Source organism: Artemia sp. Qi Xiang Cuo, chromosome 3 (assembly GCF_049724085.1).
Source record: "Artemia sp. Qi Xiang Cuo chromosome 3, ASM4972408v1, whole genome shotgun sequence".
In the NCBI taxonomy this organism is placed as follows: domain Eukaryota; kingdom Metazoa; phylum Arthropoda; class Branchiopoda; order Anostraca; family Artemiidae; genus Artemia; species Artemia sp. Qi Xiang Cuo.
In genome coordinates, this window is record NC_142796.1 from 51,113,775 (window position 1) to 51,139,268 (window position 25,494).

Below are 25,494 nucleotides of genomic sequence, written 5' to 3' on the forward strand. Positions count from 1 at the left end.
GGATTAGCTGTTTTAGAGACTGTTCGTCTAGATTCTCCGGCACTCGCTTGATCGCAGCTAAAAAAGCAGGTTCCTTGAGGAACCTGCTCAATGTATTTGTATTTGACAGGGAATGTATTTGACAAGCTTCACCAATCACAGGAATATTATAAAGAACTTTTAGTAGGCGTGCTACTTTTCCTTGGTAAAGAATTTAATGCACCAAAACTCGTATAGGCACAGTGTGTTCCTCTGAGAAGCCCACGGTGAAGGTGATTTGAGAATATTTCATTAGATTTGAGGCGTTCTGCTTTTAAGTTTATGATGGCTTACATTTAATAATGACAACGCTGCACGTCTATGGGCCCTTTTTTTGTTGATAATGTTTGGTTGTACTGTTTGTCCAAGGTGACAGGATGGGTGACTAATGTCAAAGCCTCGTTCAAGTGTTTATCTGTCTTAATTACTAAAGTAGGAAAATAGTTGGTTTTCATCGAATAATTACCCTTAACACATTATATTTTGGATAGAACTATCTGAAGTTGCTAAGCCAAGCTTTCGTTCGATTGAACCATGTTTCTGCTTTTGATTGGAAAGCTCTGTTCTAGCAGGCAAGCAGGCAGGGACCAGTTTCAAATCGACTTATAAAGCGATTAAGATATGCGACGGTTACCAGGCCTCATCACCAAAGAAATTGGAGTTTTCCCCTTGCTCCTCTCTAAGTAGTAGTATTAGAAAGTGGTATTAGAACTCATTCATGCAATAGACTATTTTAGATATTGTGGAGCGTTGACAACTTCAGTGTTGTGGTAGATGTAAGAAAAATAAAAACCTGGTTCCAATTTGAAGGCAAGGGAGGGACTCCTCAGTAGCAATTAGCTGTTATGCATTGGTCATCTGTTTGATGAGGGGCATCTTTTGCTAGTGGATCTACCTTTTATTTACGTTCGATACATTTAAGGGTAAAAACAATTCGGCTTGTATCCACTGCGAAAAGGGACGTGCAAGCCGAAAGAGGTTGATAGAGCACGGTAATTTTCTTGGTTAAGGGGTTAGAAACTTCAACAACTTAATTCACCTTTTATTTAACTAAAATAATTAGAAAAAAAGAATTCAAAACCAACTACGGGAACTTTAATAAGGAATCAGTTGTTAGACCACGGTGGGTGAGGGATTAGGGATGTGGGGCTATGTAATTCTACAGACTAATCTATCTTTCTTTTATTTTTAGTGTGTCTTATCTTTAGCATTATGATTATGAAAAGCTTTACAGTGACAACAAGGTTCGATAAGATCGGAGCGCAAAATTTTGAACTCTTTCATGAGACATACCATTTAAAAGGTTTTGAAAGGTTGACAACTTCAATTTTAATGTTCATATAGAAAACAAGAATTCGGGTTAAAGTCTGATACAGTCTAGAGACTTGAAAGCAACATTAGACTGTTCGACCATGGTCATCTTTGTCGATAAGGGGCTTGCAATTTTGTCTAAGTTGGTGTGCCTATTATTGGCTCCTAGTATGCACTTTAGATTAAGAAAATTCATTTGTCTATATTTCATTTGTTCGGATATATTCTAGGTTAATACAATTTGTCTTTATGCAATTATGTAGCAATTATAAATAAAAATGCATTTCATAGGAGTAGTTTTAACGCTATCAGAGGCATTGCTATAGCTTTGCTTATAGTAAAGACCGTAAGGCTTCAATGTTTTATTACTGTTTTTTTCCAGAGGCAGTTCATATGGAAGGGATGGTCTAATAAATTTCAGAGGGGGTTCATTTCACTGGAAATGGGAAGTTCTTGTGCCCTTTTTAAGGGTAAAAATGATTGGAGGGCAAGTAGCCAACCCCTCCAGAATGCAGGGAGATTTTTCGTCTTATCTTCTGAAAACTGTGCTTGAACTTTTCGAGCTCGTATTTTGGTAATAATAAGATATACTTTCCTGTTTTGATAGCGGCACCCTTATTTTCTTTGGTTTCCATAGAATACTAATGCTGTCCAAACATTTGATTTGAATAATGAACATGACTAGACTGCTATAAAAACGTGAACTAGCAGTTAGAACTTGAGGTCTTGAAGTTAAGTTTGACTCAAGTTTAAGATTTCGGGTACCAAAAAGTTTTTGCAAACTTGCTTCAGTTACGCTTTTAATTGTTTTACATTTTTCGTTCTATTCATTTCCCGCTTGCTTGGATGTAAACGAAATACAATAGGTTAATTTTAAACTCTATATTGTTTGCTTGACCACAAGTCGAAATTGGATAAGACTATTGAATTTTTAGGTATGCAAACCATGCAAACATTGAAAAGGCAGTAGAAGATTTCATGACTGCTTTGAAAGAAAATCCTTTTCATGCAACTGCTCAAGACTATCTCGCCAAAACCCTTTTCTTTCAAGGACAACGGTAAGTTTTATAGAGTATAGATTATAGTTATAGAGTATAGCTGTTGACTTGACTTTGACTTATGTCTTCTGCCGGGCGCTGCTCGGCGTAGAGAGTGACGTCTACCTCCTCCATCCGTTTCGGTCCATGGCAAGCGTTTGCACATCGCTCAACCTGATATTTAACATCGTCAGGAACTTGGACAGGCTTTCAGACCATCATTTCTTCGGTCGGCCGCGAGGTCGCTTCCAACCGGCTTTGACAGGGTCGAAAATGGATCGTTTTCGCAGGTATGTGTGGAGGCATTCGAAGTAGGTGTCCGAACCATTGTAGTGTTCGCTCGGCTGCTTGGGTCGAAAACTGAGACTGCTTGGTGAGCTGCAGCAGCTTCTCATTGCTGACGAAGTCGAACTATCGTAGACCTTCGATCCTCCTCAGGCTCTTCGACTGAAAGACATCAATTGCCTTGAGGGTTGCGGCTGAAGCTTGCCACGTCTCAGCTCCATAGAGCATCACAGAGCCGACGAGGGCGTTGAAAATCCGCAGCTTCGTTGTGCGATTGATGTTTGGTTTTCGCCAGAGGTGACGGTTCAGTCTGCCCATGGCAGAAGACGCTTTGGATATTCTCGCTTGTAGTTCAGAAAGAAGCGAGCCATCTGAAGAAATTATGGAGCCCAGGTAGGTGAACCATTCGACAACTTCGATGCTAGTGGTGCTATCCAGGGTAACTGAAGGATTGGCAGCAGGGGACGATGGGTCTATGGCCATAATTTTCGTTTTAGTCCAGTTTATCTGCAGTCCTACTTATGCAGCCTCTTCTCGTAGAATTCGAAGCGCTTCCAGCAACTGCTCCATGGAGTCCGCCAGAATGGCCAAGTCATCGGCAAAATCAGCATCTGTAATGACGCGATCTCCAAACTTGAGTCCAAAGCTGAGACGTGAAGTAGTCCTTGTCATAACGTAGTCTATGATGACATTGAAGAGCTCAAGGGCCACTGCACGTCCTTGGCGCACTCCTGTCGTGATTTGGGAGAACGGGCTGCGCCGGCCGTTCACTTGAACACAGCTCTCCGTCCCATGGTGTAGAGCTTTGAAGAATCTGCAGTATTTCTCAGGGAGGCCTGTCGATTCTAGAATCCGCCAAAGAGCTTCTCGGTCCACTGAGTCAAACGCAGCACGGAAGTCGACGAAGGTAAAAAACAAAAGCTTTTTGTCGGAACTCCGTGGCTTTTTCTATGATTTTCCGGATCGTAAAAATCTGCTCGATGGTTGAACGGTCCGACATGAAACCAGCTTGCTCCGGTCGCCGGATTTCACGAATGATATTTCGACATCGATCTAGCAGGACCACTGAGAAAAGTTTTCCCGGGACAGACAGTAGGGTTATTCGACGGTAGTTCGAGCAGTCGCTTCTAGAGCCTTTCCTCTTTCATAAAGGGATAATGACACCCTTCCGCCAATCTTCGGGAATTATCTCGGTTTGTCAGATTTTAGAGAACAGGGTGTGGAGAAACAGGAGCATAACAGGACCTGCATATTTTAGCAGCTCCGAACTCAGGCCACAGATACCGGCAGCTTTATTGTTCTTGAGCCTTTTTACTGCATTTCCAATTTCTGAGGGGCTGAAGGCTCGTCTAGAGCTATCAGTAGAAGGCATAGACGGGCTAGTGTTGTTCAGGAGTGAGCAGAAGTGGTCCTTCCACCTCTCGAGACAAGAACCCTCATCAGAGAGAAGTGTCCCATCCCTGGATAGGACGGGTCCCAATACTGGTGTTTTATTTTCTGTGAGATCACGGAGGCGCTTGAACAGGCTACCCATGTCTTTCTTTTTTGCTGCTAGTTCGATTTCATCGGCTTTCCTTGCAACAAACTGAGTTCGGTCTCGGTGAATAAGTCTGTTCCGCACTCCATTGAGCCTTTGATAGGTGGCCATGTCCCAAAGAAGTCTTGCCCTCCGCCTTTGCTCTATGACCTGCAGTGTTTCGTCAGTTAGCCACGATTTCTTCGGGAAACTTCGCTTGCCAAGCACCAGCTATGCTGCTTCGCTGGTCTGCGACTTAAAATACTTCCAGGCGTCTTCGCTGCTGTTGAGTGTGCCAAGGAGCTCAAAGCAATTTGATATCTCAACACTATACTTCTGGCGAGTATCTGGCTCCTTTAGTTTCCCAATATCCGCTGCTACTGGTTTTCTTTCCGATCGCTGTGCATGGAGGTGAAGCTGGACATCAGCACACACAAGCCTGTGATCTGCATTTTCGAGCTCTGCTGATCTGTAAGTTCTGCAGTTCTTCAGCGATGATCTCCAGCGTTTAGAAATCATCACATAGTCAATCATATTCTTTGTGCGACCGTCGTTACTATACCACGGGTACTGGTGGATAGTCTTACGTTGAAAGTGGGTGTTTGCGATCACAAGTTCATGGGATCGGCACAGTTCGTATAGCTGTTGGATGCTTTAATATAGAATGTATGAATTAATAGCTATAGGAAGAGTTAAGTATATTTTTAGAGCATCTGTCAAGAAGACTAAGTCGCTTAGACTGGAATGAGTGAAGGTAAACAGATGATCTGGGTAATGAAAAGGTCAATGAAGTGGACAGCTTCACTTACCTCGGTAATATAATTAGTAAAGACGGTGGGGGCAGTGAAAATCTTAAAAGTAGAATTGCAAAGGCCCAGGGTATTTTTTCATAGTTGAAAAAGTTTGGAAAGCTAAGTGTGCGAACCAAGATCAGAAGATTTGAACGCAACAGTGATGACATAGGTCATGTAAGGTTCTGAAACGTGTGCGCTCCGAAAAACGGAAGAGAATTTACTGGATGTTTTCCAGAGAAATTACCTACGGATTATTTGGGGTACCTGCCTGACTGACTGTATCTCAAAGAGTTAGTTGTAAGATAAAGTGTGGCTCAATTCTATTTTCTAGGGCTATAATACGAGAAAGAAGAATATGGTGAGGACACGCTACGGATGAAGGATGACAGATTGATAAAGATTGTTTTTATCGGCCAACTGTCTCGGGCTAAACAAAAAGTAGTTCGGCCTCAAATAGGATAAGAGGATTTTGTAAGGAAAGATTTAAGAGAAATCGGAACTTCTTGAGAGGGTGTAAAAAGGGAGATTTTGAATGGAGTGGGATAGAGGAGGAGCATGTGCAGCTGTGTTGTCCTCAGTGCCTTGGTGCTGCAATGAGTTAGTAGTAGTAGTTTTGTAGAATGTTTTCTACAACAAACACGATTTTGTCGAGTGTCTAGTCTTACAGAATAGAGTAAGTTTTTCTGTGCGACAAACCTCTTGCATTCAGAGAACACGGTAAATTTTATGGTATATAGCATATCAAGGAGGCACACTTGTGCCTCTTTAAAGAGGCGACCCACCACAATGTTAAGCGATTTCCGGTCCTAGAGGTCGCAGAGAGACGGCGGTGATCGCATTTTGTAGCCTAAGCTCAAACTAAGAAACATGCAAAATTTCACCACCCCCCCCTCCCCCTCCGACTTTATCTCCATGGGGGAATTTGGGCCGGAAGTTTCGACCCTCCCACCACAGCCCCCCTTTAACGTTGTCCGATCGGGCTCTAATTTAGAGGATAAGCTTTCCTAGGGCCTGGGAGCTTATCCTCAAAATTTCAGCTTAATCTCATCACTCCTTCCCTGTTTTCCAAAAACCAAATATAGCCAGATACTCTTCATCAAATTATTTTTTTTTTATCAGCCACGCCTGCAAGCCACAGTTGGCAAAGAATCTGGGTGAATAAGGGCTCAGTTAAAGCAGAATTCAACCTGTTAGGGCCTTTCGATACTTTCAGATCAAAAAGATATCCCCCAAATTTACATTTACGAAAAACCTCGTTTTCCTGTAAGAGTCCATGTTAATTTTTGAAATTCCTAAAAGCATAGTATTTCATTATTAAATTAGATCAAAATAGTCCTCTTAACCTGACAAGACCGACTGCAAGCTTCCAGAAATTCCAGCTCTTTCCCAGAAGTTTTTTTTTGTCGAAAAACGAAAATCTTAAAATCTTTAAAAGTCATAAGACAAGAATCTTCAAAAGCGGGAGGTTTGGGGGGCGGCAGCCCCTCGACTTTAACTCCTGACACGATCAGCTAACAGTTAGTCAAGCAATAATAAGTAATAAACTGTACAAAAACGTGCAGATATTATTTGAAAAAAAACTACGTTTTCTAAAGAGTTAAAGAGGCTGAGTCACAAGTTCGAACCTTAAAACGTACAGGGATTAGGAGGTACAGTTGGGGGGCTACCACCCCCCAAACCCCCCGCTTTTGCAGCCTTTAAATAAAAAAAATAGTTTTTTTTAACTGACAGTAAGGAGCGACATTAAAACTTAAAACGAACAGAAATTGTTCCGTATATGAAAGGGGCTGTCCCCTCTTCAACGCCTCGCTATTTACGATAAAGTTTTTCATTTTTTAAAAAAAATAGAGTTGTGAGAAAGGAAAAATTTAGCGTAATGAGCGAGGGGCTGAGGAAGGGACAGTCCCTTTCATATACGGAATAATTTCTGTTCGTTTTAAGTTTTGTGTCGCTCCTTACTTTCAGTTAAAAAAAACTTGTTTTTTTTATTTAAAGGCTGCAAAAGCGGGTGGTTTGGGGTGCAGCAGCCCCCCAACTGTACCTCCTAATCCCTGTACGTTTTAAGGTTCGAACTTGTGACTCAGCCTCTTTAACTCTTTAGAAAACGGTAGTTTTTTTTCAAATAATCTTATAAAGTAACAATGTAGTTCAGTGGTTTATGCATTTAGTATAGTGTAGCACATAAAAATACAGCTACTGTGTTTTGACTATAATAAAAGTTTATTGAATTTTTAGAAAACCTGGTTATGTATAGAGTGTTTAAATTTTTGTATAATAAGTATAGAATACAGTGACTGTAGTGAGAACAGAGTAAGTTTACATTGTCATCTAGTTTAAGATAAAGAATTTTCGGTTGAAGGTGTATGACCAAGTTTATTTATTACTTTTTAATATTTAGCGAATACCAGACATTGTCTTAAGTCAAATCTATACAAGCGAAGAGATCCCTGAAATTTTATAAATTTAGAAAATTCGAAATATTCAGAGATCTTTGAGTTCTAAAATTTTCAAGAGATTCTTAAAACTTTACATTTAAGACTAAGTGCTTAAATTGAATCTGAAAAATTTAAGCCAAAGTGTCTTTGGAACCTAATTGCCTTGATTAAGTGTGTCGAGCCAAGTGTTTTGCAAGAATTCTTATCAAATATATACGCATGGATTTCAAGAATATCCAATTTTTTTCGATTTTTACATTTAGATTCGCCTTTTTTCTTGATAAGGCACATGGTTGCCAGATTCTCTTAGATTATACGAGCCTAAACGGTGGAAATAACTTGCCCAAAGTAACCGAGTAGGGCTAATCTTGCCATTTTTTTCTAATTGAGCTTATTTTTTCTTACCAGTTCTCGCTCAAATCTTACTCTTACTAATTCCTCCTTTCCTTTTTAACTAGTCACTCTCAAGTTTTTACTAGCCCATCTGTTTTAAAATGGATTAGGCTAACCGTCCAGTGCTATTCAGGCACAATTTTTAGTTGCGCCCTACTTTAAGTGTTTAAACTTAAATAGTATAAAGATTAATACAAAGGTTCTTAAAAAAAGGTATATATAATATATATATATATATATATATATATATATATATATATATATATATATATATATATATATATATATATATATATATATATATATATATATATATATATATATATATATCGAAATCAGCTAGAAAGGGTGAAAGTTTGTGATTTAGAACACTCAAATCGTAGACTTACAATTGAGGAGACGACTGAAGACTGGTTCTACGTTTCTGTGCTTTTCAGACAATTTTACTTCTGATCACTCTTGAACAGTGCCCTTATATTTCTGAGAAGTTTCACCTTAATGCCCTTAGCATTTTTGAGACCCACGATCAATAAAACTGAAAGATTCAAAATAATACCATCAGCCGTTTCTTCTATAAGAAACGGTTGTAACACCCATCCAGCCCTTTTAACACCCATCCAGCAAATGTTTTTTTCGACATCCCCTTCAATATTTCTGAGAAGTTTCACCTTAATGCCCTTAGCATTTTTGAGACCCACGATCAAATATGTCCTCTTATTTCAACAACAAATTTTATTGCACACAACTTAGTCCATAACAAACCTTGTTATACAACTTGCATAGCTTACAGCTCTTGCCTCAAGGACTGTGGGGGGGGGTTATGTCATCCCTGGACGAATAGTCATTTGACCTTTAGACTATTTGAACGAGGTGGTTATTTCAACATTTTGATTGGGTTTCCTTTTGGCAGGGCAGCTAAAAAGGACATGGGAGTGGGGATTGTTGTCCTCCAAACACTTTTCAACTTTCCATTCAACATACCCTGAAAGTTTTAACTCAATATCCTTAGCCGTTTTTAGGAATGTTGCAGATATGCCTTTTTTGATAAACTCGATTCACAACGTTAGGGTGTGCCTCTGATTTCAACTTTTATAGAGCTTTTGCATAATTCAGTCCTAAATTTTTGTCAGGTGAGCAGGAATATCACCGACTGGGTGTTCTTAGAACTGTTCAGTTGAGCCGAAGTGGACCTATAATTCTTGAATAGGGTCAGAACAGTTTAAAAATCGTGTGTTATTCTTATGGCGGACAAACAAAGGTCAGTCTTCTCAGTGGAAGACATCGGATTGACCACGCTCAAAAATAGTGTGACAAAGCTGGTTAAGTGTGAACCCAATATTGCTTTTTTCTTTTTTTTTATTCTATGTGTATCGTCCATCATGAGTTTGCTCCCTAGGGTATATAAAAAATTTCAGGTATGTTACAAAAAGGGTTAGCGCACACACATACGGCCGAAAAGGCCTGGCCTTTGTAAAGAGACACATTGGATCCTTCACCATGGCAACGCAGTCTCTTCTTTCCTGCGTTCACGGTTCTGATCTTCCTAGTTAGGTTCAACATGTCAGTGCTTCAGCAACCACACTATTTTTCTGATTTGCCTTTGCCAAAATCTAACTATTTCCTAAACTAAAATTGTTACTGAACGAGAAGAGATTTGACTCAATCAACGACATTAAAGCTAACACGCAAAGATTTTTGCTCGTTAGAGTTTACAGTCAAAGAGTTTGAACTCTTACGGAAGATAATTTTTAGGAATGCTTCGAGAGGAGGGAATACTATTGGAATCCGTTTATTCTTTCAGCAGATGACTAACAGGAAAGAGGCCCATCGCTATAGCTTGTAGGTTCTGAAGTATTTAAATTACAAGGTCAGTCTTAAAATTTTGTAATGACGCCTTTTATATCTTTAACGTCATCATATTTATTCAGTGTGTCATCCACCAGGTCTTGATAAAACAAAGGTTAAGAATTTAATCAAGTGGACAGTTTGGCGATCTTGCTACGTCACATATATTGAACAATAAATAGTCGACGAAATATCTGCAGATAGGCACTTACGCTGGTTGATGGCCTTTGAGCCTTTGCCGTCCACAAAAAGTTGAGGCTTTTGTGGCTTATCTTATAATGTCTTTTAGTGTCTTTATAATGTCTTATAATGTCTTTAGCAACAGTACTAAAAGGATTAAAGAATAATAAGGCTCCAGGTGCTGATAGGGTGGTAAATGAGTTTCTTAAATATGGTGGATCTGAGGTTAGAAATAAGTTATTGAAGATTATGAATATGATTTTTGAAAGAGGGGAAGTACCTAACGATTTTAAGGAAAACGTTAATTAAGCCACTATATAAGAAAGGTGATAAAAGTGAGTGTGGTAATTATCGAGGCACTAGTCTGGTCTGTGTAGGTAGCAAATTACTTAGTAATATAATACTTTTTAGATTGAGAGATGCTGTAGACTAAGTTTTAGGAGAAGAACATGGCGGTTTTAGAAAAGGAAGAGGATGTGTCGACCAAATGTTCATTCTTAAGTTAATAATTAAGACGTGCCTGAGTTTTCAAACGCCTTTGGTCCTCAGTTTTATAGATTATGAGCAAGCGTTCGATTCTGTTGATAGAAGAGATTTAGTAAAGGTTTTATCCTTGTATGGTATACCAGGCAAATACAGTAAAGTGATTAGTGCTTTGTACGACAATAACACCGCTGCGGTTAAGGTAGGAAATGAGGTTAGCCGTTGATCTTGTATTAAATCAGGAGTTAAGCAGGGCTGTGTTTTATCCCTCCTTCTATCGATTATTTTGCTGGACTTTGTCTTAAGGACCACGGGAAAGGCAATGGGAGACCACGGAATCAAATGGGGAGGAAAAAGTCTCCTGGACTTGGATTATGCTGATGATTTAAGCATCCTAGATGAAAGTGTGAGCAAAATGAATGAAGTTTTAGAGGTTTTGCGAGTTCAGGGTGCTAGTATTGGTTTGAAAATTATTGTTAGGAAGACTAAGTCACTAAGGCTAGGAATAAGTGAAGATGAAAAGTTGACATTGGGTAATGAAAAGATTGATCAGGTGGGCAGCTTCACTTACCTTGGTAGTAGTATTAGTAAAGATGGTGGGAGCAGTGAAGATGTTAAAAATAGAAGAGCCACGGCTCTGGGTGTTTTTTCACAGTTAAAAAAAAGTCTGGAAGAATAGGAAGGTAAGTCTGCAAACCAAGATTAGAATATTAGAAGCAGCAGTCATGACAGTGGTCAAATTTGGTTCTGAAGCATAGACGCTCCGAAAAGCTGATGAAGATTTGCTAGATGTTTTCCAGAGAAATTGCTTAAGGATTGTTCTTGGTTCCCGGCTGACTGACCCTATTTTAAACAATAAGCTATACAAAAAATGTGGTTCAATAGTGCTCTCTAGGTCTATAATGAAAGAAAGGTTGAGGTGGTTAGGGCATGTTGTGCGGATGAAGGATGACAGATTACCGAAGATTGTTCTTTTCGGCCAACCATCTATGGCTAAACGGAAAGCAGATCGCCCCCGTCTGGGGTGGGAGGACGTCATAAAGAAAGATTTAATGGAAATAGGAACGTCATGGGTAGGCGTAAAAAGGGAAGCTTTGAATATATTGGGATGGAGGAGGAATGTGCACAGCTGTGTTGGCCTCAGGTAGCTTGGTATTGCGGCGAGTCGTTAGTAGTAGTAGTAGTAGTATTTCCCCTTTGGTTTCCCTTTTTCTTTCTCCACCTCCCCTCCCCCTCTCCAGAGTGTTTCTTACATTTCAAAATAGATTGCTGCCTACATTTCTGTTCCAAGAAATCTTACACGCTATTATTATAAACATATATAAGTTAAGGATATTAAAATAATTGAAAAATATACGAAACCCAGCTTCTAAGGTGATTCATAATACAAAGTTTCTGTCAGAACAGAAACTCTTAACAGAAACTTTTAATTTTCAAACTAAATTTGTATCTTTTACAGGCATGAAGATGACAAGAAAATTTTTGAGGCCTTAACGTCATATCAACATTGTCTTGCTATTATGCCTTATCATTCCGAAGCCAGAGAAGCAATAACGGATTTGGAGGCTCACCTAAATAGGCTAAACAGCTCCTTTGAAATTAAACCCCTTAGCCCTACTGACCCTTTTCAGGTCATTCATGATAGAGTATATTAACCTGAAAATGTATACTTACCTCAATAAAAATTTGCCTTAAAAAACCTGTGTTCTGTCAATTACCATTCTATTTCTCCCAAATTTATACTAATTTTTGTCTTGTTAGACATTTCAAATCTCTTCTAAGTTAGTAGTGTATGACTTTGCAATTATAGATAAGGCTTATAGTCTATTCAACTGCCCTTCTAGGCTTGAAAAGGGCAAAGCCGCTTCTTCTAGTGCAGGACATTTTTAAGAAGCAATTCACCGTGCTCAATTGATCAATATTCCTTTTAAACATGTAGGGGAAAGATTCAGACAAGATAGATTAACTATCTCTAACGGTTCTTGGGTATAACAACATGATACAACAAGGGTAGCCGATAGGAAGTGGTGGGAATACCTGGTTGGCTCATTTACACTCCATAATCTTTGCTTACATCTCTGACAGGCATCTCTGCACATGCAACATATTGCATTGTGAAGCAAATTTCTTGACTGTTGATGCAACACTTTTTGTGTGAAAATGTATGGAGCCGAAGTTGGATATTTTCAATATTTTTCTATAATTTTTCGAATATATAATTTTAAATTTTTACATTTTAAGTTTTATTTTAGTTTCATTTCATTTGTATTTTTTTATAATTAAATAATTATGTAATTAAAATAATTATTAGATTAATTATATTTTATAATTATTCCGCAATTTTTTCTGTTATTTCTCTTATGAAAAGAGTGATTATGTCAGCTCAATAGAAGCAGAAATACTGTTTAAACGTAAAATATAATGACTTAATAAAAGAAAATTGGAGTATTTATAGTTGCTGCGAAATATACCTATTATTTTGTGAAGCAAAGGATAATTGAATTGGAGTTGGAGGGTGAAATATGTGCGTGAAATATCAAAGAACAGAATACAACAAACACAAATACGACATAAATCGTATGCTGCTGAGGCGAGCGAGTTTTTTAGGTCTTAAGGGGCATCGGAAGTGCATGTATTGGTCTGCACGGCAAATTGGAAGGATAAAAAAGGCAATGATCCACAAGAGCCACTGATGGCGCATAGGGCGTTGAATTGAAGCTGCAGCTTTTATGTCTTTTTCAAAAGGACAGGTAGCAGGCCTGGTGCCCAGACGAATTCTGGAATCGAACAATGGGCCCCCTAATGGCATGCAGAGCATCAATATACTCTGCTGCCGCAGACTCGCCTAATCGTAACAATTTATTTATTTGAGTCCTAGCGATATTCTTAGATTCTTCATTTCCATAAAGAAATTGGAGACTCTAGGGATTAATCTTTAACTTTGTAGTACTTACTTTACTTGTACCTGCAGCAGGACCAGGTGTTTCTATTTCACCTTGCATCTAAACAAAGTTTCTGAATGATGGTCTCCCACGACAGCCGGTTTTGTGCTATTTCTTCGGCAAACCTCAGCCAGCATTTGCCCCATCTGTGGCCAAATTTGAGAAAACCTCCAGGTGGCTCCAGATCTTGTTTGACTAGTGTCCACCAATTTTTAAATCGTCCTCCTTGTCCTCTACGCCATGTTAGTAGGGGTTCAGTGACCAGTATTTTTTAATGAGGCGGTCGTCAGGACGACGTAAAACGTGTCCAAGCCAACGGAGTTGGCGGAGCTTGATGATGCTTGAGATTATGTCGATGTTGCAACAATGTCGGTGGATTTCATTATTAAAAATCCGGTCTGAGAACCGGGTACGCAAGATTGAACGTGAGCAACAGTGGTCAAAGACTTTTAGAGCGAGTCCCTGATCTGCTTTGATGGGCCAGGGTTCGACATCATACAGAAGAACTACCCTCACTGTCGACTTATAAAAACTTATCTTTGTTTCTAAACTAATGTCTCGGCGAGTCCAAAGATGCCTACGGAGTTAATCAAGGACTGTTTGAGCTCTAGATACTCTTCTGTTGACATCTTGATTGCATATTCATCTCAGATCCTAGATAAACGAAGCTGTGAACCTTCTCAAGTGGGACACCATAAAGGGTAAGCTAATTATCCCAACTATAAGGGGTGAGGTAAAGAAATTTCATTTTCTTTGAGTTTATCTGAAGGCCAAGGTAAGTTGAGAAATATGCCACTTCTTCAAGCATTTGCGGGACAGAGTCATGGTTCGGGGCGAGAAGATTTACATTTTCTGCGTAGTCAAGGTCCCTCAAGCTGACGTTTCTACTAACTAGTACTCCTTCAAATCTCCAGAGAGCGCGTTCAAGGATTCCAATCGATACAATAATTGAAAAAGACTGGAGAAAATATACAGCCTTTGTTGACAGCCCATTCCACATCAAACAGTGAAGATCCTTTGTCATAGACTCTGAATCGGTTTGCACATCATTGGTAATAAGCTTCCAGGATGTCAACGAATTCCTGCGGTATGCCATCTCCAAGGAGAATCTTCTACAAAGTGTTCCTTCAACCGAGTTGAAGGCAGCAATGTAATCTATGAATATGTTGACGAGTGGAGGGGTGTACCTTTCGCATCATTGCATGATTAAACGGAAGGCGGAAATCTCATCCGAGCATTCTCTGCTAGGCCCGAACCCGGACTGCTTTTCCCGTGTTTGCTTATCTCTCGCTGTTTGGAATATCCGTCGTAGAACGATGATAAATAATTTGGCTGCAATTTAGATGAGAGATATGCCTCTATAATTGGCACACAGCCCCATCGCATTTTTTGTAAATGGGAAGGATGACTGAGATTTTCCAATCGTTTAGGAACTTCTTGGTTTTCCATATTTCAATAAATAAAGGCAGGAGTTGGCTTGCAATCAAGTGGGAAGAAGCTTTGTAAATCTCAGGTGAAATCCCAAGGTCTAGCGGCATCCCATAGCTGACAATATAATCAACAACTAGCTTACGATCAAAAATAATTTTTCCCTTATAAAAAGTATTCCTCATTTTCATCAATTCTCAAGGATGTATGTGCTATTATCTATCTCTGTGATTTCGAAAGAAAATAAGAAACTTGAGTTGGATCTTCCGCGACTTAGCATGGGAAAATCAAGCTACTAGCACCATCGAAAGTGTTATGTCTGATACTTCATTAAAGAAGTAGAAAATCTCAGAAAAAGAGGATAATTAATCTATGTTACTGTAGAGCTAAATCTGAAATTTCTCTTTAATTACTAATTAATCAGCAGTGATCTATATTCAAAAATGAATTTAAGTCAAAATCCCGTCTGTACAAGTAGGCCTTGGTTAGTCTACAAAAGTTTAGGCAGGTTAAGTACAACTAGCTGACTTCAAGTTTGTAGGCCTACTGAGGACAGTATTTTACGCTCCTTCCTGTCCCTACATTATAAACAACAACGCAAGCATGCAGTAGATTCGCATAGGCTATTAAATTGCCAAACACTAGATAACGTTGATGGTTTTAGTTTTCTCATTTATCAGCCTAAAAGTAAAATATTCTAGAGATTTACCTAGCATTCCAGCCTTTGTCGTTCTACTTTTATGCTTACTTGTATAAAATTAAGAGATATTAAATGTAAAGAAAAGAGATATAAGAGCATAAAAAAGAGAAAATAAAAAAAAGGATGGAAAAATAAATCAGGTTATGTTAATCATAAAAATGTACTGGTGTTGTTTGGGGGGGGGGCAGTCCCCCCTCCCCCCAATAATTTGGCGAAAAACTATTATATAGCCCATGCCCCTTGCCTCTCTGGATATTGACCCCTCTTGCCCCCCCCCCCCCCCCCCAAATAAAAATGCTGGAGCTACGCCCCTGTCAAAATGTAGTTTTTTTTTCAGGGAATAGGTAAATGAGAAAAGGTCATCTTGATAGATAGATTTACTCAGTAACAAAACCAAACACATTATCAGGTTTGTTTCCGCTTATATGTTTCTTATTTATATCGGTTGTTTCAATGTTTAGTTCACGTTTGTTCGTCATCACGTTTCTTTTCATGTTTGTTTCTCTTTTTTCTTGTAAAGAAAAAGATATATTAATTTTCTATAGTTCTGTGTGCTTTAATCTCATTCGTTTACGTCTTTCACATGTTTCTGTGAGCAAATCGTATTATTTCTTAAGCCCATGCCAGAAAGAACTATTGAGAAGATCGATCAATTTGACAGCTTCACTTACCTTGGTAGTATTATTAGTAAAGACAGTGGATCCAGTGAAGATGCTCAAAGAAGAGTATTCAAAGCCCAGGATGATCTTTCACAGTTGGAAAAGCTTGGAAGAATAGGAAGATAAGTCTGCAAACCAAGATTAGAATATTGAAAGCTACAGTGATGATAGTGGTCAAATATGGTTCTGAAGCTTGGGCGCTCTGAAAAACAGAAGAGGAGTTGCAAAATGTTTTCTAGAGAAATTGATAACGGATTGTTTTGGGTATCCGACTGACATGACCGTAACTCAAATAGTAAGCTGTACGAAAAATTTAGTTCAAATATTTAAGGGAAATAATAACTTCTCAGGAGGGTGTAAAGAGGGAGGCTTTGGATAGATTGGGATGGAGGAGGAGTGCACGTAGCTGTATTGGCCTCAGGCGGCTTGGTGCTGTAGTAAGTTGTAGTATTATTTCAGAAAAGGATGTCAAGTAATTTCAAAACCTTATTGGTTCTTCTGTTTCAGATCTTAAACCATTAAAAGGAACAACAGACTTTTTACAAGTAGTCTCTCTTTTTCTCTCTACTTGTATTTCCAGAACTTCTACCAAACGAGGGTTTGTCATGACAATCTGAGCTTCGTTGATTCAACACAGTTACATCAATAGCAATGTGAACATCCTAAACAAAGTTTTATTTTCCTATGACTGTTGACAACCACTGATTGAACTCTGATCGCATGAATGTTCAACAGCCTATCACATGATGCCGTTTAATTGAATTTGCTAGTACTGCTTTATTTCAAAATGATGGTAATAACTATTTTCCAATTATACATATTTAAAAACTGGAATTATTTCCTGCATTTTTTAGCTTCAATAGAGTATTAAAATCGCAGTCCCAATCAAAGTATTTTAGTTGTTATCTCTTTTTTAGATTTTGTATTATTTACCAAAATGCAATGTTTATCTGTTGACAGAAAATGGAAGCTTTAAAATAAGGTCTGATATGAGCTAGTAGTAATCGAAACTCAAAAAAAGAAAATTTTATAACAATACATACATAAAAAAATTATTATTTTCCATTGCTATTCCAAATACACTAATTCGTCAAAAGCTATGAGCCAGAAAAAATTTGCTTGATTTTTGGAAAAGGGGAAAAAAACCATAAAAGGGCAATTGATCTTGATGAAAGTTAAACCATCAAATTCAGTATATCCGAGAACCTTATTGCTGAGTTTTCAAGCTCCTATCTACAAAAATGTTGAATTTTGCTAGATTATAGATGCGTGTTTATTTATAATTTTTTTTCGGGGGGTATCGTATCGAAGAAATAGCCCTAGAGAATCGAAGGAAGGTTCATTTGAACGGAAATGAAAGTTTTAGGGCCATTTTTTTATAGCAAAAAAGATTGTGCCACAACAAAGTGCATTTTCTACCATTCTGTGGCACAAAACAGAGTGGAACTAAACTTGAAAATTTTCTAGATACCCAATCGGTTTAAAATTATCAAAAAACTATATATTGGGCTTCCCAGCCTCAGTGGCAGTAAGGACACGTGGTAGCACATTCCTTCCTCAAGTTCTACATAGTCAATACAAAATTAACGGTTAAAATATATATTTATTTCAAAGTTTTCTTTAACTAAGTTAATTCACTTGAAATTTGATAAAACTATGTACATTAATAATAATAATAATAATAATATATTGCGAAAACAGGCTTGCGCCTCTATCTACAAAAATTTAAATAATCAAATGCTTTATCACTATAATGTTTGTCAATTTTGTTCTTAAATGCATTGACTGAATCTGAGTTAACAGTGTCTGATGGTAGTGCATTCCACTCGGAGACAATACGGTTGCTGAATGCCCATCTCCCAACATCTCTTCTGAAACGTTCTTCAGTTAGCTTAAACTCATGACCTCTCAGGTTATTATTCTTGAATGTTATTATCTCTTCTGGAGGGATGTTGTCGTAGTATCTGTTGCATATTTTGGACACTTCAATAAGATCTCCTCTCAAAAATCGGTCTGAGAGGCTTGGGAGCGACATTTTTTTCAAACGGTCTTGGTATGATAAGTCTCTAAGTGATGGAACAAATTTAGTAGCCCTCCTTTGGATTTTTTCTATTGCATTGCTGTCTTTTTGAAAAACGGTCTGGTTGTTGTATGACCATATTTGATCATTGGTCTCACTAAAGATTTGAAGAATGTAGAAAACAGTGTTGAATCAGTAAGAGAGAAATTTCTTTGAATAATTCCCAAGACTTGTGATGACTTAGAGATGATTGGTTTGTAGTGCTTGGTGAAAGTCATACCACTGTCTATTGTCACTCCCAGGTCTTGAGCTTCTTCTTGTATGGGTATATGTTGTCCTTCAAAGCAGTAGTGCCGAGAAATGTGTTTTGGGCCTAGCCGAATATGACTACTTTTTTCTGTATTCACTTCCATGCTCCTTTTTTTTATCCATTCTGCTGTTTTGTTTAAGTGTTGCTGTAGTATTTCTGTATCTTCAAAGCTTGTTATTGCGCGAAAGATTTTTATGTCATCTACATAAAGCAGTATCTCTGAATATATGTTATTTGGTAGATCATTTATGTGAATATTGAATAGTAAAGGCCTCAGAAAACTACTTTGAACTACTCCACTTGTGACTTATGTCTCGTTGCTGCTAAGGTATCCCTCCAGTCTCACTCGCGGAGATCTTCCGTTCAGAAAGTTGAGAACCCACTTTAGAATAGCATCGCCAACACCGATAGACTGTAGTTTTCGAAGAAGTTGACTTTGTGAGACTTTATCAAAAGCTTTTCTGAGATCTAAATATAAAATGTCTATCTGCATCGCACTATCCATATATTTTCTCCAGGTGTTTGTAGCGACAAGTAGCTGGCTTTCTGCTGATCTTTTCTTGAGGAATCCAAACTGTGCGAGTGAAATGAGGCTCCTTTCGGGTAGGTACTGTAATATATTATCGTGAAGTAAAGATTCTAGTATTTTGCATGTGATACAGGTTAAACTGATAGGTCTGTAATTACTTGGATCTGATTTGCTTTCTTTTTTGAAGAGGGGTATCACCGCTGCTTGCTTCCATTTATCAGACAGATTCCCTGTTTGTAGCTACTTGACAAAAATGTAGTGCAATGGCGCTGCAATTTCTTTTGTCAGCTCTTTGAGCACTCTAGGATGTAGGCCATCTGGACCTTCTGATTTGTAAGGGTTTAGATTTTTTAGTTTTTTGTAGACCATTTGTATTGTCAGTTCTATTTCTTCAAATTTGCCTGCGTCTAGTGGCTGACATTCCACTTGACTTTCATCTTTGTCCCTCTCTGTTGTGAAAACAGTGGAAAACTGCTGATTTAGTAGGTTGGCTTTAGCTATTGGGTCACTGAGTGTTAAATTTGTTGCTGAGTTTCTAAGATCGGGAATAACCGGCTGTTCTTTTCTTTTTGAGTTTACGAAGTTCCAAAACGCGTTGGGGTTGATCTTCGAGATTTCGGCTACTTTCCTCTCCTTTTCACTTGCTTCTTGCTTAGTGGATTTCCTCACTTTGTTGGAAATTCTGTGATAATTTGTATAATTACTTTTGGTGTCAGTCTGCTTGAGCGTCTCCCAGGCTTGCCGCTTGATTTTTATTACGTCAAGGATCTCTCGTTTTAGAGGCGGTCGTGTTAATAATTTGTCTAATGTTACATACATCGTTTTTAGGTCTATTATTAAGGAAGAAAACATTATGTACAAGCCATCTAATAGATATGTGTTATTTAGTATTTCAGTCCAGTTGAAAACTTCTAGCTCCGTTCGCATGGTCTTGTAATCACCTTTTGAATACATCCACCTCTCTTTTTTTCTCATAGTTTCGCGACTTACAATCACCTCTAAGTAAATTGTATCGTGGTCCGATTTTCCAACAGGAGGACCAATAGTAAGTTCTTTTATTAGTTCCGTATTACTGCATAGGACTAGGTCCAGTAGCGTTGGCTTGTCGCTTCCTCGGATTCTTGTTGGTTTTTTAATAAGCTGTTCTAGGTAATTATCGTTCACTGTCTTCAGAAATTCCCTCTGTGAGGGTGACCCGCTATGCTCTAGGAGGTGTGGCAGGTCCCAATCTATGTTAGGGTAATTGAAATCTCCAATTATGAGAGTTGGTTCTGTTAATCTTTGACATATAGCGTGAATATCTTTAAAGAGTACTTAGTCATTCACGGCTGTGCTATTTGGACTTCTATATATAAGAAGGGAGAGGCAGCATAAATTAATGTCCAATCTTCCTACATTTGGACCGAGCCTGAATATAAGTGTTGCGGGGTTATAGCTCTCTTCTTATTGCAAAAAAAAAGTTTTCTTTTTAACATAACAGAATACATTCATATGCTTACCAACACAAAAAGTGGAGATTGTGGAGAGGTGGGCCATCTTGAGCGTTTCCAGGGAATCTCCCAGGAGGGGGGGGGCAATTGTCACCAGGAACTAGACTTTCATAGAAGTTTAAATAAATATTAGGTTTTAAATTTATTTTTTAATGTATTAAACAGTTCGTGGCAACGAACTGCAAGCAAGGAGCCACTGGTTCTAATAGTAACCAAGACCCTAAAAAGGAATTTTGATGGCTAGATGTACATTAAACAATTAGAATTTTTATTTTGATGCCAAATCTACAGTTTGCATACAGTTTCTTAACAAAAGTTATGAGGCTGATAAGAATTTTCCCATTTAAAAGAGAAAGGGGGGAGAAACCCCCAAAACGGCTAGTGATTTAGGTGAAAAATACACCATCGAACTTGACGTATCAAACAACTCTATTGTATAGATTTCAAGCTCTATCTACAAAAAGGTGAATTTTTGTATTTTTTTTTCCCCAAGAAGGATAGTTACAGGCTTGTGTTTATTTGTTTCTTCGTTGTTGTTTTGTTTTCTGCTCAAGGGTGGCCGTTTCAAACCATTTTTCCTAGAATATCAGGAGAAGGTTTCTGACAAAAGGTTTTATTGACCTTTTTAAGTAGCGAAAATGATTATGTCACAGCAAAACATCGTTTTGTTGATAGAAGAGCATCGCCAAGTGCTGAAAACCATGTTGTGACCAAGATGGGCCCAGGATTGCACAAAGCCTCCATTCATGGAGGTCCCAGGGACTTCTTGCTGTCCGGTTCTAAGCCTGCTTAAGCACTTCGGTGAAGACTTGAGAAGATATGTGATCCCCGTACTGCACTGGTATACGGGATCATTGCTTTTCCTGAGGCGAAAATAATTTCAATGATTTAAAGAACATGAAAATTGGAACTTGGAATGTTACGACATTAAAAAATGACTATCGTATCGACATTTTGACTGACGAATTCAGACGAATCGAACTGGATTTATTAGGAGTTTCAGAAACTCATATCCCAGGGGTAGGAAGTATGAAATTAGATGATATAGAATTTATTTACTCAGGCAGGAAGGATTGGGTACATAGACAGGGAGTAGGTCTCATGATGAATAAGGAAGCTGCTAAGTCTTGTTTAGGCTGGGAAGGTATTAATAATAGAATACTAATTGCTCATTTTATTACTAGAAAGTCTTATGACTACGCCCCTGTAGAACCGACTGACGGAGATACTAGTGACTCAGATGAATTTTACTTACAGTTAATGAATTTTACTTACAGTGAATTTTACTTACAGCCCAGCCTCCGACCATCTTCCGGTTGTATTGCATTTGAATTCTGAAGTGAAGAAACATAACAGAAAGAATAAAATACCAATGCGTGAACTGAAGCCAGTTAATCTGAAAAAATTTGAAGCACAAATTAGTGTTATTAACTGGGAAACAGTACTGAATGAAGATCATCCGTCGGAAGCATTTGAAAAGTTTAACCAAATAGTGTCTAATGTTTATGATAGGACGTGTCCGCTTAAAGAAACAAACCCCAGAAAGAATAAACCGAGAAAACCATGGTGTGATAATGAGCTGCTGAATCTGTTTAATATGAGAAATCAGGCGTGTGAGGAGCATCTGAATCATCCGCAGAATAATGAGCTCCATGTGATGTATAAAGAGCTAAGGAATAGGGCAAATGCCCTAAGAAGAAAAAAAAGAAGGCATATTTTACAAATGTATTTGAAGAAAGTAAAGGTAACCCCAAAGCAACATGGTAAGTTGTGAATGATCTTCTAAAAGGTCCTATGAAGCCATCGGAGCCAAAAATTGTGCTAAATAATAGGACCTTGGAAGAAACTGAGGAAATCTGCAACGCATTTGGACAATATTTCTCTGAAATTGGCTGCAAGATTCAAGAAGAAGCAAGGAGCTCTCATGTTTTCGAATCAAGCAGTTTTGTTGATGAGCGAGGAAGAGGTTTTGAAATGCATTTCCAGCCTTGTACTGAAGAGGAGGTACGCAGAATTGTTAGCACGATTAAGTCAAACAGTGCAGGAGTTGATGGAATGAACCTTAGAACGCTCAAGTCGGTTCTGGTTTATTTGCTTCCTGTCCTCGTATACCTTATCAATATTTCTATGGAAAAGGGGATGTTTCCGAGTGCGCTTAAAATAGCTAAAGTTGTACCGTTGCACAAAGGTGGAGTCAAAACTGATATATCTAATTGGAGATCAATATCAATTCTCCCGATTTATTCAAAAGTTTATGAAAAGATTGTTCATCACCGGCTTTACGAGTATCTGATGAAAATTGGTGTTTTACACGATGGTCAATTTGGCTTCCGGAAAGGACATTCGACGACGCAGGCAGTCCTGCATCTTCTGGAAAATATTAACTCAGCACTTGAGAATGGCGAGCAGTGCATGGGCGATTTTAGAAAAGCTTTCGACACTGTTGATTTTAAGATTGTATTGGAAAGGCTGTGTTATTTAGGCATAAAGGGTAGTGTTTTAAATTGGTTTGAATCGTATTTAAGTGAACGGAAGCTACGAGTGACTTTGAGTAACAAATCTTCTCAGCCGTTTCCCATAAAGTGTGGTGTTCCACAGGGCTCAGTTCTTGGTCCTCTCCTGTACCTGATATTTGTAGACACAATGAGATTCTACATTCCCGGAGCTTCAGTTACTTCTTTTGCTGACGACACGGCTTTAGTGATTGCAGCAAAGTCGCTGCAAGAGCTCTTGTTCAAGGCTAATAAGGCGCTGGATGGCCTACATGAATTTGTTTGTGCTAGCCTACTTAGCGTCAATGCATCAAAAACTAATTTTATGATGTTTACGAGGACTGGTTCTGCTCCCACTCTCCCAGGTGTCATTATTTACAATGGCCTACCGCTATCACAAGTCGAAGAGATCCGATGTCTGGGATTCATCCTAGATCGAAACTTGAGGTGGAGAAAACACTGCGACATCATAGCATGCAAGCTGGTGCGAGGCCTTGGAGTTCCGAACCGTTTTCAAAATTGTTTATCTTTAATAATTCTGCGTTTATTGTATTTTTCCATAATAGCGCCTTATATAAATTATGGTTGTTTGATTTGGGCGAGTAATTTTAGTTGCTATTTTAGAAGAGTTCAAGTTCTGCAGAATAAGGCTATAAGGTTGATTGGAAGGTATGATCGTGGTGTTGATAGCACTGAATCACTTTTTAGAAAGTTTAAAATTTTAAAGGTTGGTGAAATAAGGGATTATCAAATTGGAGTTTTTGTATTTCAGTGTCTGAATGGTTTTGCACCGGATTTTTTTATGAATATTTGTAATCCTAATTCATTTTATCACTATTATTCGACTAGGAGTGGGGATAGTCTTGCATATGAACCACGAAACCCAACGAGAGCAAGTCAAGTGACCAGACACATGGGCCCGTCAGTTTGGAATTCGTTCCCAATTTCTGTTCGTAAAGCTGAAATTGTGCCGCAACTTAAAACCCGTATTAAAAATAATTTATTTTCAGGAATTTGTTTTTTTTAATTGTTCGAGAGAAGGCTTTTTTTTTTTTCTTTTTTTTGTAGATATTTTATTTTTATTTTTTTTTATATTTTGTGCCATTATATATTTATCCTTATTTTCTGTTATTATTATTGTTTTCCCCTTTTTTCATTTTAATTGGTTTGATGAATTGGTATGCATGATATCCAACCGGTCGTTTCTTCAAGAATATTCTTGCTTTAGTGCGAATTGTTGTCACAATTAGTTGTTTTTTTGTTAACAAAAATTTATTAATCTGAACCTGAACCTGAAATAGGCAAGGTCTCAGGTAGAAATATGATGTTATTACTGGGAGATTTTAACGCCCAGGTTGGTAGAAATAGGGATAGATGGTATCCCAGCCTAGGTAAATTTGGTGTAGGAAAAGAAAACAGTAATGGATACAGACTTTTGCAATTTTGTAGGTATAACAATCTAGTTATAACCAATACGGTGTTTGTTCATAAAATGGCTCATAAGTTAACGTGGTATTCACATGATGGTAAGACAGCAAACCTTATTGATTATGTTATAGTAAACCGAAGAGTGGCAAGATCAATACAAGATACTAGGGTTTATAGGATTGCTGTTGTTGATGTTAAAAGTGAAGTTCACCATTTAGTAGTGTCTAGGGTTAATTTAAAGGTGAAATTTAGGAGGGGTAACTACCTCTCGGGAAGTTATTATGTTGGTAGACTCCAGGATGAGAATTTGAGAGAAACTTTCCAGGAACAGTTGAATACTAAACTTGAGAGTTTAAAAGTTGATAATGTGGCAGATGGTTGGAATAATTTTTGAAAAATAATTTGTGAAGTTGCTGAAGGTGTATTAGGGAAGAAAGCTAGAACTGGAGCTAAGAATATTAGTGGAAAAGCTTTATGTTTAATAAAAAGGAGAAAGGACTTATACAAGAATTATCTGAGTGATATATCGTATGAAAACAAAAAAAAATGTAAAGAAAGTGGAGAAAGCATTAAAATATGATCTAAGGAGGTGTGAAGTGGAGGCTATGGATAAAATTGCCGAGGATCTGGAAGATGCTGCCAAACGGTATAATAGTAAAATACTGTAGTGGCACGTTAACAAATTGAGAGGGAGTAGTCACTCCGGACTTGTCCCAGTTAAAGATAGGAATGGGGTCGCAATTAGCGATAAGGAAAAAACTAAAGCGAGATGGGCCGAACATTTTGAGAACTTGCTTAACCGAGATAGAGTTGCAGGAAAAGATATAGAGGAAAATGAAATAGTTTGTGATACCTTGGATGTGAAGGAAGATTTGTTTTGTGAGGAGAAACTAGCGACAGCACTAAAAGGATTATAAATAATAAGGCTCATTTCGCTGATAGAGTGGTAAATGAGTTTCTTAAATATGATGGTACTGAGGTTAGAAATAATTTATTGAAGATTATGAAAATGATTTTTGAAAAAGGGGAAGTACCTAACGATTTTAGGAAAATCTTAATTAAATTACTGTATAATAAAGGTGATAAGAGTGAGTGTGGTAATTATCGAGGCATTAGTCTGGTCTCTGTAATTAGCAAATTACTTAGTAATATGATACTTTTTAGACTGAGAGATGCCGTAGACAAAGTTTTTAGAGAAG

The 25,494-nt window shown here is 38.0% G+C and overlaps 1 protein-coding gene across 1 annotated transcript in view; it reads left to right on the forward strand.

Moving 5' to 3' along the window:
- The window catches only part of LOC148954248 (uncharacterized), an 84,020-nt gene extending 71,575 nt beyond the window's left edge, over positions 1-12,445 (forward strand). Inside the window, exons 7-8 of the mRNA XM_089086213.1 lie at positions 2,265-2,387; positions 11,757-12,445. Of these exons, the coding sequence (XP_088942339.1) occupies positions 2,265-2,387; positions 11,757-11,952 (319 nt within the window). The 3' untranslated portion in view covers positions 11,953-12,445. The remainder of the gene's footprint in view (positions 1-2,264; positions 2,388-11,756) is intronic.
- Positions 12,446-25,494: the final 13,049 nt, after the last annotated feature.